Here is a 16932-nt window from a genome sequence, read left to right on the forward strand (position 1 = left end):
GATCGTCGGGGGTTAGGGTTAGGTTTTTTTTAAGGGTTAAAAAAATGTGCACTCAAAAACAAATAACTATGCTTCAGTGGGTATTACTTATTAGCCCATGTAAAATGTTCACAATGGATCAGAGGTGTGTTCCTGCACTAATCTAAATAAGATGTAGTGCTGTAGGTACATTGGGTGTGCTAGATGGAGGCGCAGGTTCACTTTGTTAATCACACTTCTTATTCCTCCTCGATTTTCATCAGTAGGGGTGCTGAGGTGTATTCCTATTTCAGAGTAGAAGGATTGTGCTGAAATATCAAATAGAGGCACCTTATAAAGGTGTGTATATACTCACAGTATATATTACGAATGACCGGCTCTATCCCAAAGAAAAAAACTATTCCACAGGTTTTCTGATAAAAAAAACTATTTTATTTTAGCTCAACGCGCTTCAACGGACCCAGCCATCTTTGTCAAGAGCAGTAAAAGTGCATAAAGTGCTTTACAAACCAAGCACTGTGGAACGGCTGCGGTTCTGATATCTAGAGGGAAGTATTAACCCATATTGTACACTGCTTTGTAAGTGCTGTAGGTACATATTTGTTTGAACCCAAGTGAGAAAAGATTACCTAAATCCCAAGAAAATAAATAAATATTATGGCTACTATGAATAATTAAAGATCTCCTTTTTGTTGAATAACCTTTATATTAAAAAGGAAAAGGTACACAAACACTTTCTATTGTGGATCTGAAAGAGCAACAGTTAAACATGCAAAAAAATGTTGTTGTTTTTTTTTTTTTTTTCCTTTTTAAATGTAAAGTTAAACTACCATGAAGTGTACATTAAAGCCCTGGGACTGTACGGCTTATTGGCTAGCACAGGATCACCTATTAAAAAAAAAAAAAAAAAAAAACACTGAAATACATTTTGAAACTTAGATTGTTTCGGCCTTCTTTGGGCCTCATCAGTGAGGTGTAGCCATTTCACTCTTGGCACATTGATCTGGGGTCCCATATCACCCTCCTTTCAGTATATACATTTATTATGACCCTTGAGAAAGTCTCCCCAGGGGTCCTGATGATTAAAAACTCACCTGCATGAAGAGAAATCGCACAAAATCTTTGGGGGAATTGTTTGTAGCATTATATAGCAATGTGTGTGTCCTTCACATCCAGAAGTATATATACAGTAGATAAACAGCTCCCTGGCTGCCTATATAAAATTATTTGAGGGATCTCGCCATACTGACAAGACGGTTTAGGTCACCTCACCAGAACACAGAGATTAAGATTATTGATGGGGAAACGAGACATAGACTCCATGCTGAAACAATCATCTGGGGTTGCCATGTCCCTTGTTCAGAGGAGGATTGCCTGGTATTTTGGGGCGGAACTGTCGTTTATAGATAGGATCAGACTGATATACTTCACGATAGTTCTCTGTGAAAAGCACAATTGGGCGAAAAAAGGCTACTGAGCCATGGTTCGTTCCTGGCTGAATACTTCTTATTCTGTAGCTAAAAGTAGCTAATTTACTATTTAATGCTATTTCATTATTACCCAAGATGCAAGTTTCTGATTAAAGGTCGTCTTGCAATAACATATCAGCTGAGTTTGAAAATGTTCTGAGTACATTAACACTATGTTTGCTGTAATTGTTTTCTTAAAGCCAAACCCTCCCCACTTGCCTTATTAGGAGGGGCCAAATCCAGATTTGTTAGTGAGGTAAACTTAGCTATCCCTTGTCATTTTGTTAGCAAAATGAATTGTTTTGCAGTATAATTTCTTCACCTCTGTAGAATAATAACATTCACAATTTTCTGAGTTAAATTACAGGAAAAGGAGGCAAAATAAATAATGAATAGTGAAAAGCAATAGGTTTCATTACTACACTATTTAACCAGTGCATAAAATAAAATTATTCTTTATTAAATGGGAAACGTACATCCTGGGGAAAAAATAGGAAAGATAAATATGAATGGCATTATTTTGTCAGCTATTTTGTAATGTGTTTTTGGCCCAATTTTGGTTTTGCTGAATAAATCATTTTAAATGTTCTTAATAAAAAGGTGTTATTTTAAGAGACATAAAAAGGGGTTAAACACAGAGCAGCAATGCACTACTGGGAGCTAGCTGAGCACATCTAGTGAGCCAATGACAAGAGGCATGTGTGTGTAGGCATCAATCACCAGCTAGTTCCCAGTGGTGCACAGTTGCCCCAGAGCCTACAGACGTATTTTTCACCAACAGATATGAACAGAACAAAGTAAATTTGATATCAGAAGTAAAAAAAAAGTCCCTTAAAATGGTACGCTCTAACTAAAACCAAGAAAAGTCCCTTAAAGTGATCCCACTGGGATGAATAATGGGACAGGACTCTCTTGAAGTCCAGCCCTTAGAAAGTCTATGTAGAGAGTGTGTGGGACTGCTCTCTATGTCACAACCCAGCCAAAAGAGGAAACAATACATCTAAACCCTGAAAAGTGTCTTAAAACGGCACGTTCTATCTAAATCCTGAAAAGTGTCTTAAAACGGCACGCTCTATGTAAACCATGAATAGTCTCTTAAAACGGCACGCTCTATGTAAACCATGAATAGTCTCTTAAAACGGCACGCTGTATGTAAACCATGAATAGTCTCCTAAAACGGCACGCTGTATGTAAACCATGAATAGTCTCCTAAAACGGAACGCTCTATGTAAACCATGAATAGTCTCCTAAAACGGCACGCTGTATGTAAACCATGAATAGTCTCCTAAAACGGCACGCTCTATGTAAACCATGAATAGTCTCCTAAAACGGCACGCTGTATGTAAACCATGAATAGTCTCCTAAAACGGCACGCTGTATGTAAACCATGAATAGTCTCCTAAAACGGCACGCTGTATGTAAACCATGAATAGTCTCCTAAAACGGCACGCTGTATGTAAACCATGAATAGTCTCCTAAAACGGCACGCTCTATGTAAACCATGAATAGTCTCCTAAAACGGCACGCTCTATGTAAACCATGAATAGTCTCTTAAAATGGCACGCTGTATGTAAACCATGAATAGTCTCTTAAAACGGCACGCTCTATGTAAACCATGAATAGTCTCTTAAAACGGCACGCTCTATGTAAACCATGAATAGTCTCCTAAAACGGCACGCTCTATGTAAACCATGAACAGTCTCTTAAAACGGCACAATCTATGTAAACCATGAATAGTCTCCTAAAACGGCACGCTGTATGTAAACCATGAATAGTCTCCTAAAACGGCACGCTGTATGTAAACCATGAATAGTCTCCTAAAACGGAACGCTCTATGTAAACCATGAATAGTCTCCTAAAACGGCACGCTCTATGTAAACCATGAATAGTCTCCTAAAACGGCACGCTCTATGTAAACCATGAACAGTCTCTTAAAACGGCACAATCTATGTAAACCATGAATAGTCTCCTAAAACGGCACGCTCTATGTAAACCATGAATAGTCTCCTAAAACGGCACGCTCTATGTAAACCATGAATAGTCTCCTAAAACAGCACATTCTATCTAAATCCTGAAAAATGCCTTAAAACGGCACGCTCTATCTAAACAAAAAAGCATAATTTTGACATTCATATCCCATTTAGGTCAGAAGCACAAATCACTATCAAGATTCCTTTTCTGCTGATAAATCTGCATAATTATTACTACTTATTGGACTACAGCCATATTTATAGCTATAATTTATTTATTCTTTAAAGTGAAGGTCAACTTTGGTGAATGAAAGCCCGTTTTTTAAAAATACTATTAAAAGCCGTTTTGATTAAAAACTTACCTTTTTTTCTTTTCACAGCCAGAGCAACTTCCCCCTCCTGGAAATCCTCTCTTCACACGTCAGCAATGACTAATCCGGCTTCCTCCAATCACGGCTTTCCCCCAGGGTAGTCATTGCCTGAAGCCATGCCATGATTGGAGGAAGCCGGATTAGTCATTGCTGACGTGTGAAGAGTGGATTTCCAGGAGGGGGAAGCTGCTCTGGCTGTGAAAAGAAAAAAAGGTAAGTTTTGAATCAAAACGGCTGCTTTGTAAACTTTGATGAATGAAAGAGCCCCTGTTTTTAATAGTATTTTTAAAAAACAGGCTTTCATTCACCAAAGTTTACCTTCACTTTAATATCCCCACAAGTACTATGGATTCCTAGCAAGTTGTTTAATTCGTGTTTTCTCACTGGCAGTAACACACAGGCCATCGTCTCATCATGATTTACTTCTGTAAAGTGACCTAAAGGGACAGTTTACTTGAAAATGTTTATTGTTTAAAAAGCTAGATAATCCTTTACTAACCATTCCCCAGTTTCGCACAACCAGCACTGTTATATTAATACACTTTTTACCTATGTGATTACCTTTGCATCTAAGCCTCTGCAGACTGCCCCCTTATCTCAGTGCTTTTTACAAACTTGCATTTTAGCTACATAGTGCTGCTTCCTGCATAACTCGGCGGAAGTGCGCACAATGTTTTCTATATGGCACATGTGAACTAGCACTGTCTGGCTGTGAAAAACTAAACAGGCAGAGATTTAGAGGTTTTGACGTTATAAAGTATATAAATATAACAATACTGGTTATGCAAAGCTGGCGGATGGATAGTAAAGGAGTTATCTATCTTTTGAAACAATAAAACAAAATCAAGCAGACTGTCCCTTGAGCATGAATGCAGATAGTATCGACCTTCAGTTTTTGTGCCTGACAGATGTGCTTTGTGGGGGGTCCTGGGACGGCCACTATTCTGCAAGTCCTTGCTCTAACCCTTATCTACGAGGACGTTTTATCTGCAGTGTTCAAGGACTCTGCTGTTATCAGCACGGCTCAGCCTTTCATATCTGCTTCAAACGCTGTAACCTTTACCCTGATACCAACACTAACAAGGAATCAGATCAGTGTGACAGACAGCTCAACCCATACACAGTACCATTGCTATTAGCAAAGATTTCTTTGATACAACGGCTGTGCATGATGTCTATGTGTGATTCCCATACTCACCTTTACTTCTGGGTGATCAGGTGCCACACCAAACCGCACCAATCCGAAGGGAACAGGAAGCTTTTCATAAATATCTACACGAGCCTGAGGGTGATGCTAAGGGGACAAAGTGAGACAGGTTTATGTGCGAGGCCTTGGGTGTGAACTATTACAGAGCCACACAAATGGCTGCAGCTCCTACCATCAGGTATAGCTACCGCATACACTCACCTTTAGCAGGTGTTGGGCAGTGTAGAATCCGGCTGGGCCGCTGCCCACAATGCAGATATGGGGGCCATGGGGGGAGGAAGAGAGGGGCCTGCACAGTCCTGCATGTACAGAGGGATGTGAGATGATGGTGTTAGTAACGCACCTGGGCTGCTACATCAAATAACAGGCAGAGGGGGAAACAGTCGTAACCTGATGTTATACCTCCAAGGTCAGTTTTGTGAGCGGCCTAGCAGTGAAACAGTTAATAAAGGAACCCCACCTTCAAGTCTGAATTGCGTAGTGTTTGCTAATTGCTCTAATTAACTATTTCACTGCTGGGCCGCTCCCATAACTTGCCATTGAGGGAACACTGGTCGTAACCTAAACTTAGAGGGTAACTGTTCAATCAAACAGGAGCCTACGCATTTTACCTGAACCATCTCCTCTAATATCACCTTCTATAACCCAACAATCCATGCAGAGTATTGCTCCCATAGTGTCTCCTATCATATCTATACAGACCATCAACCCCATAACCATTTGTCACCTCTACAAACTATGCAAAACATTTCCGCCCCCTCCATCCCTGCACAGCATCACACTTTTAACCATTTCTGTTTGATCTACACCGTACCATTCACCTAATCCTCTGTTAACATATCTGCAGACTATCACTCCTCTAATGTTATTGTCACATAGGAAGACAATCCCTGTTCTAAACCTTCTCTAACATTATGCATGGTATCATACCTAATACTTCTGACAGTAGGTGCAGAGTATCACTCCTCTGAGATTTTAGTCCACGCAGAGTATGTTTCTTCTAACACTCTTGTATGTTCTTGCAGAGTATTGCGTCTCCTAGCTTGTCACCCACACAGAGTGCTGCTCCTCTAAAGCTTGTCACACCACACAGAGTATTGCTCTTGTAAGTATTTTATAACTCCTCTCTTGTGATCACTTCTGTAACCATTTTGTCAGTACATGCAGAACATCACTCCCATAACCCACCTGAACTCCATGCAGAATATCACTACTGTAACCCGCCTTCACTCTATGCAGAGTATCACTCCCATAATCCCCCCGTCACTCAATGCAGAGTATAAACTACCGTAACCCACCTGAACTCCATGCAGAGTATCACTCCAGTAACCCGCCAGTCACTCTATGCAGAGTATCACTCATGTAATACATCTGTCACTCTATGCCGAGTATTACTCCCGTGACCCACCACTCTATGCAGAGTATCGCTCCTGTAACCCACCTGTCACTGCATGCAGAGTATCACTCCTGTAACCCGCCTATCACTGCATGCAGAGTATCACCACTGTAACCCGCTTGTCACTCTAGGCAGAGTATCACTCCCATAACCCACATTAACTCCATGTAGAGTATAAACTCCCGTAACCAAACTGATCTCCATGCAGAGCATCACTGCTGTAACCCGACTGTCACTCTATGCAGAGCATCAATCATGTCACACATCTATCACTGCATGCAGAGTATCACTGCTGTAACCCGACTATCATTCCATACAGAGAATCACTCCTATAAACCACCTAACACTCCGTGCAGAGTATCGCTCCTGTCACTCCATGCAGAGTATAGTTCCTGTCACTCCATGCAGAGTATTACTCCTGTCACTCCATGCAGAGTATCACTGCTCTAACCCACCTGTCACTGCATGCAGAGTATCAATCATGTAACCTACCTGTCACTCCATACAGAGAATCACTCCTATAACCCACCTAACACTCTGTGCAGAGTATCACTCCTGTCACTCCATGCAGAGTATAGTTCCTCTCACTCCATGCAGAGTATTACGCCTGTAACTCATCTGTCACTCAATGCAGAGTATCACCTCGTAACCCACCTGTCACTCTATCTAGAGTATCACTCATGTAACCTGCCTGTCACTCTATGCAGAGTATCACTCATGTAACCTGCCTGTCACTCTATGCAGAGTATCACTCATGTAACACACCTGTCACTCTATGCAGAGTATCACTCATGTAACCTGCCTGTCACTCTATGCAGAGTATCACTCATGTAACCCGCCTGTCACTCCATGCAGTGTATCACTCCCGTAACCCACCTGTCACTTTATGCAGAGTATCACTCATGTAGCCCATCTGTCACTCTATGCAGAGTATCACTCATGTAATCTGCCTGTCACTCCATGCAGAGTATCACTCATGTAACCCACCTGTCACTCCATGCAGAGTATCACTCCCGTAACCCACCTGTCACTCCATGCAGAGTATCACTCCCGTAACCCCCGTCACTCCATGCAGAGTATCACTCCCATAACCCCTGTCACTCCATGCAGAGTATCACTCCCGTAACCCCCGTCACTCCATGCAGTCTCACACCTGTAGCCCACCTGTCACTCTAAGCAGAGTATTACTCCCGTAACCCACCTGTCACTCCATGCAGAGTATCGCTTCTGTCACTCCATACAGAGTATTACACCTGTAACTCATCTGTCACTCCATGCAGAGTATCACTCCTGTAACTCACCGGTCACTCCATGCAGAGTATCGCTCCTGTCACTTCAGGCAGAGTATTACTCCTGTGACAAGAGTATCACTTATCTAACCCACAGGTTACTGCAGAGTAACACTCTGTATTGCTCCTGTCACTCCATGCAGAGTATTACGCCTATAACTCATCTGTCACTCCATGCAGAGTATCACTCCCGTAACCCACCTGTCACTCTATGCAGAGTATCACTTCTGTAACTTATCAGTCACTCCATGCAGAGTATTACTCCCATAACCCACCTGCCCTCTATGCAGAATATCACTCTATGCTGACTATCACTCCAGTAACCCACCTGTGACTGCATGCAGAGTATTACTCCCGTAACCCACCTGTCACTCTATGCAAAGTATCACTCATGTAACCCACCTGTCACTGCATGCAGAGTATCACTCATATAACACACCTATCACTCTATGCAGAGTATCACTCATGTAACCTGCCTGTCACTCTATGCAGAGTATCACTCATGTAACCTGCCTGTCACTCTATGCAGAGTATCACTCATGTAACACACCTGTCACTCTATGCAGAGTATCACTCATGTAACCTGCCTGTCACTCTATGCAGAGTATCAGTCATGTAACCCGCCTGTCACTCCATGCAGTGTATCACTCCCGTAACCCACCTGTCACTTTATGCAGAGTATCACTCATGTAGCCCATCTGTCACTCTATGCAGAGTATCACTCATGTAACCCGCCTGTCACTCTATGCAGAGTATCACTCATGTAACTCGCCTGTCACTCTATGCAGAGTATCACTCATGTAACCCGCCTGTCACTCTATGCAGAGTATCACTCATGTAACCAGCCTGTCACTCTATACAGAGTATCACTCATGTAATCTGCCTGTCACTCCATGCAGAGTATCACTCATGTAACCCACCTGTCACTCCATGCAGAGTATCACTCCCATAACCCAAGTGTCACTCTACTCAGAGTATCACTCCCGTAACCCACCTGTCACTCCATGCAGAGTATCACTCCCGTAACCCCCGTCACTCCATGCAGTCTCACACCTGTAGCCCACCTGTCACTCTAAGCAGAGTATTACTCCCGTAACCCACCGGTCACTCTATGTAAAGTATCACTCATGTAACCCGCCTATCGCTTCTGTCACTCCATACAGAGTATTACACCTGTAACTCATCTGTCACTCCATGCAGAGTATCACTCCTGTAACTCACCGGTCACTCCATGCAGAGTATCGCTCCTGTCACTTCAGGCAGAGTATTACTCCTGTGACAAGAGTATCACTTATCTAACCCACAGGTTACTGCAGAGTAACACTCTGTATCGCTCCTGTCACTCCATGCAGAGTATTACGCCTATAACTCATCTGTCACTCTATGCAGAATATCACTCCTGTAACTTATCTGTCACTCCATGCAGAGTATCACTCCCGTAACCCACCTGTCACTCTATGCAGAGTATCACTTCTGTAACTTATCAGTCACTCCATGCAGAGTATTACTCCCGTAACCCACCTGTCCTCTATGCAGAATATCACTCCCGTAACCCACCTGCCACTCTATGCTGAGTATCACTCCAGTAACCCACCTGTGACTGCATGCAGAGTATTACTCCCGTAACCCACATGTCACTCTATGCAAAGTATCACTCATGTAACCCACCTGTCACTGCATGCAGAGTATCACTGATATAACCCACCTGTCACTCCATGCAGATATCACTCCTGTCACTCCATGCGACTCACCTGTCACTCACTCATCTGTCACTCCATGCACAGTATCACTCCTGTAACTCACCTGTTACCACATGCAGTGTATTGCTCCTGTCACTCATGTAACCCACCTGTCACTCCATGCAGATACCGCTCCTGTCACTCCATGCACAGTATCACTCCTGTAACTCACCTGTCACTCCAAGCAGAGTATTACTCTGTAACTCCATGCACAGTATCACTCCTGTAACTCACCTGTCACTCCAAGCAGAGTATTACTCTGTAACTCCATGCACAGTATCACTCCCGTAACTCACCTGTCACTCCAAGCAGAGTATTACTCTGTAACTCCATGCACAGTATCACTCTGTAACTCACCTGTCACTCCAAGCAGAGTATTACTCTGTAACTCCAATGTGCACAGTATCACTCTTGTAACTCACCTGTCACCCCATGCTGAGTCACTCCATGCAAAGTAGTACACTTGTAACTCACCAATCACTCCAGGCACAGATTTACTCCTGTGAATCCATGGAGAGTATCACTCATCTAAACCACAGGTTACTGCAGAGTAACACTGCTGTACCACTTCTGTCATTACAAGATGAGTATCATCCCTGCATCTTAATTGTCATTCCATACAAAGCACTACACCTGTAACTCCCCTATCCCTCCATGGACTTACTCCTTTAACCTTTATCACTTTATGCAGAGTATCACTCATGTAGCCTATCTGTCACTCTTTGCAGAGTATCACTCATGTAACCCGCCTGTCTCTCTATGCAGAGTATCACTCATGTAATCTGCCTGTCACTCCATGCAGAGTATCACTCATGTAACCCACCTGTCACTCTATGCAGAGTATCACTCCCATAACCCACGTGTCACTCCATGCAGAGTATCACTCCCGTAACCCCCGTCACTCCATGCAGTCTCACACCTGTAGCCCACCTGTCACTCTAAGCAGAGTATTACTCCCGTAACCCACCTGTCACTCTATGTAAAGTATCACTCATGTAACCCGCCTGTCACTCCATGCAGAGTATCGCTTCTGTCACTCCATACAGAGTATTACACCTGTAACTCATCTGTCACTCCATGCAGAGTATCGCTCCTGTCACTTCAGGCAGAGTATTACTCCTGTGACAAGAGTATCACTTATCTAACCCACAGGTTACTGCAGAGTAACACTCTGTATCGCTCCAGTCACTCCATGCAGAGTATTACGCCTATAACTCATCTGTCACTCTATGCAGAATATCACTCCTGTAACTTATCTGTCACTCCATGCAGAGTATCACTCCCGTAACCCATCTGTCACTCTATGCAGAGTATCACTTCTGTAACTTATCAGTCACTCCATGCAGAGTATTACTCCCGTAACCCACCTGCCCTCTATGCAGAATATCACTCTATGCTGAGTATCACTCCAGTAACCCACCTGTGACTGCATGCAGAGTATTACTCCCGTAACCCACCTGTCACTGCATGCAGAGTATCACTCATATAACACACCTATCACTCTATGCAGAGTATCACTCATGTAACCTGCCTGTCACTCTATGCAGAGTATCACTCATGTAACACACCTGTCACTCCATGCAGTGTATCACTCCCGTAACCCACCTGTCACTTTATGCAGAGTATCACTCATGTAGCCCATCTGTCACTCTATGCAGAGTATCACTCATGTAACCCGCCTGTCACTCTATGCAAAGTATCACTCATGTAACCCGCCTGTCTCTCTATGCAGAGTATCACTCATGTAATCTGCCTGTCACTCCATGCAGAGTATCACTCATGTAACCCCCGTCACTCCATGCAGTCTCACACCTGTAGCCCACCTGTCACTCTAAGCAGAGTATTACTCCCGTAACCCACCTGTCACTCTATGTAAAGTATCACTCATGTAACCCGCCTGTCACTCCATGCAGAGTATCGCTTCTGTCACTCCATACAGAGTATTACACCTGTAACTCATCTGTCACTCCATGCAGAGTATCACTCCTGTAACTCACCGGTCACTCCATGCAGAGTATCGCTCCTGTCACTTCAGACAGAATATTACTCCTGTGACAAGAGTATCACTTATCTAACCCACAAGTTACTTCAGAGTAACACTCTGTATCGCTCCTGTCACTCCATGCAGAGTATTACGCCTATAACTCATCTGTCACTCTATGCAGAATATCACTCCCGTAACCCACCTGTCACTCTATGCAGAGTATCACTTCTGTAACTTATCAGTCACTCCATGCAGAGTATTACTCCCGTAACCCACCTGTCCTCTATGCAGAATATCACTCCCGTAACCCACCTGCCACTCTATGCTGAGTATCACTCCAGTAACCCACCTGTGACTGCATGCAGAGTATTACTCCCGTAACCCACCTGTCACTCTATGCAAAGTATCACTCATGTAACCCACCTGTCACTGCATGCAGAGTATCACTCATATAACCCACCTGTCACTCCATGCAGATATCACTCCTGTCACTCCATGCGACTTACCTGTCACTCACTCATCTGTCACTCCATGCACAGTATCACTCCTGTTACTCACCTGTTACCACATGCAGTGTATTGCTCCTGTCACTTTATGCAGATTATCACTCATGTAACCCACCTGTCACTCCATGCAGATACCGCTCCTGTCACTCCATGCACAGTATCACTCCTGTAACTCACCTGTCACTCCAAGCAGAGTATTACTCTGTAACTCCATGCACAGTATCACTCCCGTAACTCACCTGTCACTCCAAGCAGAGTATTACTCTGTAACTCCATGCACAGTATCACTCCCGTAACTCACCTGTCACTCCAAGCAGAGTATTACTCTGTAACTCCATGCACAGTATCACTCCCGTAACTCACCTGTCACTCCAAGCAGAGTATTACTCTGTAACTCCATGCACAGTATCACTCCCGTAACTCACCTGTCACTCCAAGCAGAGTATTACTCTGTAACTCCATGCACAGTATCACTCTGTAACTCACCTGTCACTCCAAGCAGAGTATTACTCTGTAACTCCAATGTGCACAGTATCACTCTTGTAACTCACCTTTCACCCCATGCTGAGTCACTCCATGCAAAGTAGTACACTTGTAACTCACCAATCACTCCAGGCACAGATTTACTCCTGTGAATCCATGCAGAGCATCACTCATCTAAACCACAGGTTACTGCAGAGTAACACTGCTGTACCACTTCTGTCATTACAAGATGAGTATCATCCCTGCATCCCAATTGTCATTCCATACAAAGCACTACACCTGTAACCCCCTATCCCTCCATGGACTTACTCCTTTAACCTCATTTGACTTCATGCAGTGCATTACTCTATAAACACTCCTATTACCTAATGCAGAACATCACTCCTGTAAACCTTATGTCACGCCATGGAAAGTATCCCACTTGTAACCATTCTAGCAGTCCTTGCAGTATACTTCACCTATCATCTTATGCAGAGAAGTAACTGTCCTGTCAGCCCCGCAGATTATCTCACTTGTATCTCTCCTGTCAGCTCACGAACAATATTATTCCTCTACACATTCTGCAATTCCTGTGCACCGTAGTTACTTAACGAGCCTAACTCTCAGTGTACCACTTTATCCGACTTACTGGCAGTGATCGGTCGGCTCCCAAAAAGCATCACACGGCGGCTGAGCCCCCACATCCAGCCGCTGCACAGAGCCATACTACTTAGTGAAATCTCCGGCCTGAGCCGGGGACTGAAGTGAAAGTACCGCCCAGCTCATGCCCCTCCTCAGCAGGCACATGCAGCACTCTGACCCCAGACCGCGTCATGTTACTATGGTAACCAGATTTCTGCGAGGAATGTAGGCATGGCGCTGTGTGATTACGTCACAACTTGCCTTTACATTTTTGGTACAGAGAGATAAAGTCCTACTCCTGTCCAGGACTTTACCCAAAAAGCGTGCCTTATGTGTAAATGAGGCTCAGAAGATACTAAAGTGATGAGTAAAATAGACAGCAAACATGTAAAACGTTTCGTTATGTGCATTAAAACAGCTTGCAAAGCACTTATTTTTCATGTTATTTAGCCCTGAAAATTGTGAATTTTCTAATTCTCAGAACTGGAAATGCACCCTGCTGACATCTCAAGCCTAACCCAGCTACACATACCAAAGTATGTAGACACCTGACGTAGGGTTTGACACCCGTCCCTTAAAATACTGAATCGTCCCGTATTTCAGAATAAAATAGCGCGTCCCATTTTGAATCAATACGGGACGGGTTTTGTCCTTTATTTTCTACTGGTTGGCAGCCAGCTACCGTGGCCATGTTGGTAGGGTCCAGAGGACCCGGTGTAGGGTTGCCACCTTTCTTGGAAGAAAATACCGGCCTTGCTAATTAACATAAATTTGCATAAATAATTAAACAGCATAACTCAAAAACTAAAGCTGATAGGACTGTTTTTAAATGCTCATTTGTTTATAACTTGTATTCATCACACACAGAAGTTTCAATTTGACAGGGGCTTTCTTTCAATATTTATTCTTTATTTTCTACATTGACATGAACCTTAAAAATACTGGTCGTGTCGGTAAAATACCGGCTGGGTGGCAACCCTAACCCGGTGACAAGCGGTGCAGAGGTGGTGGGCGTGGAGTGATTGGTGGACGGGGTTTGGTAGTGTCGGTGTGGGAATCAGAGAGAGTAGAAGGGAGAAGACAAGAGGGAGGATTTGCACCTGGTCAGTTGGGTCAATTTATTAATGTGCGAGTGGACATGATACGATGTAGCGTATCATGTCCGCTGCACATCGATAAATGCCAATAGAATACGTTGTCGGCATTTATCATTGCACCAGCAGTTCTTGTGAACTGCAGTGCAATACTGCCCCCTGCAGATTCGCTGCCAATTGGCCGCTAGCAGGGGGTGTCAATCAACCTGTGCTATAATATCAGCTTTGATTGTCAGAGAGGACTGTCACAAAGTTTAAGAGCTTACAGCAGCTGCTTGAAGCAGCGCACAAGGATCCTATTTTCCCTGATTTGGCTTGTTTCAGACTCCGTTTGCTTGATAGCTTGGAAGAGAGCGTGCTTAGTGTTGTCTTTCAGTAAAACTTTTTTAAATGTCTGTTCTGTAACCTGCTAATCTTGTTACAAAGCCCATGCAAAATGCCAATGTGTTTTTCTGTGTTTATGTATAGCTTGCCGAGAGAGGAGGAGGAGGAGGAGGTGCCACTTCCATATAGAAATATTTAACCCATTTGGCTTCCATGGATGGCTTATTTGATTTCAGTGCTTACAATTATCGAAGGGGTTAAAAATACATAGAAAGATGTCTGTTTCAGTTTCTCAGCTTCTTGATAATATGGAATGAAATATCCCATTAGAAATGTGGAGGGTACCTCCCACCATTTCAAAATTCAAAAGAGGGACCCCCCCCCCACGGCAAAAAATTGAAATGTGGTGGGTAGGAGCGGGGGCGGGGCCTAAAAAATCATTAGACCAAAGTAATATAAATAAAATTCTAAATAAAATCATATCTTTTAATACTCTTAGGCAGCAAATCAAACACAAGCTCAAACCACTGGTATAGCTATGTGAGCTCTGTATTTAATTAACCTTTGCAGAGAGAGACAGTGCTAAATATTTTTATCTTAATCGGACATTTAATAATAGATTCTTTAAAACTGCTCTCTGTTTTCCTCATTAATATTCTAGATTCTGGCCTTTAAAGTTAGCAAAAATGCACAGTAACACACTACATAGCCTACACTTACACATGTAGATACACACACACACACACTACATTGCATACACTTACACAAGCAGATACATACACACTACATTGCATACACTTACACATGCAGACACACACTACATATCATACACTTATATAGGCAGATACACATGCACTACATAGCTTACACTTATACATACAGATACACACTACATAGCTTACACTTATACATACAGATACACACTACATAGCTTACACTTATACATACAGATACACACACACACTACATAGCATACACTTACGCATACAGATACACACACTATATAGCTTACACTTATACATGCAGATACACACTTAAACATACAGATACACACACACACTACATAGCATACACATGCAGATACACACACACTACATAGCATACACTTACACATGCAGATACACACACACACTACATAGTATACACTTACACATACAGATACACACACTATATAGCTTACACTTATACATGCAGATACACACACACTACATAGCATACACTTACACATAGAGATACACACACACTATATAGCTTACACTTATACATGCAGATACACACACACTACATAGCATACACTTACACATAGAGATACACACACACACTATATAGCTTACACTTATACATGCAGATACACACTTAAACATACAGATACAGACACACACTACATAGCATACACTTACACATGCAGATACACACACTACATAGCATACACTTACACATGCAGATACACACACTACATAGCATACACTTACACATACAGATACACACACACTACATAGCATACACTTACACATGCAGATACACACACACACACTACATAGCTTACACTTATACACACACACACACTACATAGCATACACTTATACATGCAGATACGCGCGCACACACACTACATAGTATACACTTACACATACAGATACACACACTATATAGCTTACACTTATACATGCAGATACACACACACTACATAGCATACACTTACACATACAGATACACACACACACTATATAGCTTACACATACAGATACACACACACTACATAGCATACACTTACACATGCAGATACACACACACACACTACATAGCATACACTTACACATGCAGATACACACACACACTACATAGCATACACTTACACATGAAGATACACACACACTACATAGCATACAATTACACATGCAGATACAAACACACACTACATAGCTTACACTTATACATACAGATACACACACACTACATAGCATACACTTATAAATGCAGATACATGCACACACACTACATAGTATACACTTACACATACAGATACACACTATATAGCTTACACTTATACATGCAGATACACACAAACATTACATAGCATACACTTATACATGCAGATACACACAAACACTACATAGCATACACTTACACATACAGATACACACACACACTACATAGCATACACTTATACATGCAGATACGCACACACACACACTACATAGCATACACATATACATGCAGATACGCGCACACACACACACACACTACACAGCATACACTTATACATGCAGATACACACACACACACTACATAGCATAAACTTATACATGCAGATACACACACATACACACTTATATATACAGATAGACACACATACACACTACATCATATATGGTTATCTGTAATTCATTGTATGGGGTCCTGGGGTTGGCAAGCACATTAGCTGGCAGTCTGAGGTTGCCACTGTTCATTACCCTGGTGTTAGCACTGCTAAACGTATAAAACTGAATGCATGCTGTAT

At 42.7% G+C, this 16932-nt stretch overlaps 1 protein-coding gene across 1 annotated transcript in view; it reads right to left on the reverse strand.

The window, feature by feature from the left end:
- Nucleotides 1–13153, reverse strand: part of FDXR (ferredoxin reductase) — a 33499-nt gene extending 20346 nt beyond the window's left edge. Inside the window, exons 1-3 of the mRNA XM_053696637.1 lie at nucleotides 13022–13153; nucleotides 5198–5295; nucleotides 4988–5083 (exon numbers count right to left, since the gene is read on the reverse strand). Of these exons, the coding sequence (XP_053552612.1) occupies nucleotides 4988–5083; nucleotides 5198–5295; nucleotides 13022–13097 (270 nt within the window). The 5' untranslated portion in view covers nucleotides 13098–13153. The remainder of the gene's footprint in view (nucleotides 1–4987; nucleotides 5084–5197; nucleotides 5296–13021) is intronic.
- Nucleotides 13154–16932: the final 3779 nt, after the last annotated feature.

This window comes from Bombina bombina, chromosome 1 (assembly GCF_027579735.1).
Source record: "Bombina bombina isolate aBomBom1 chromosome 1, aBomBom1.pri, whole genome shotgun sequence".
NCBI lineage: Eukaryota > Metazoa > Chordata > Amphibia > Anura > Bombinatoridae > Bombina > Bombina bombina.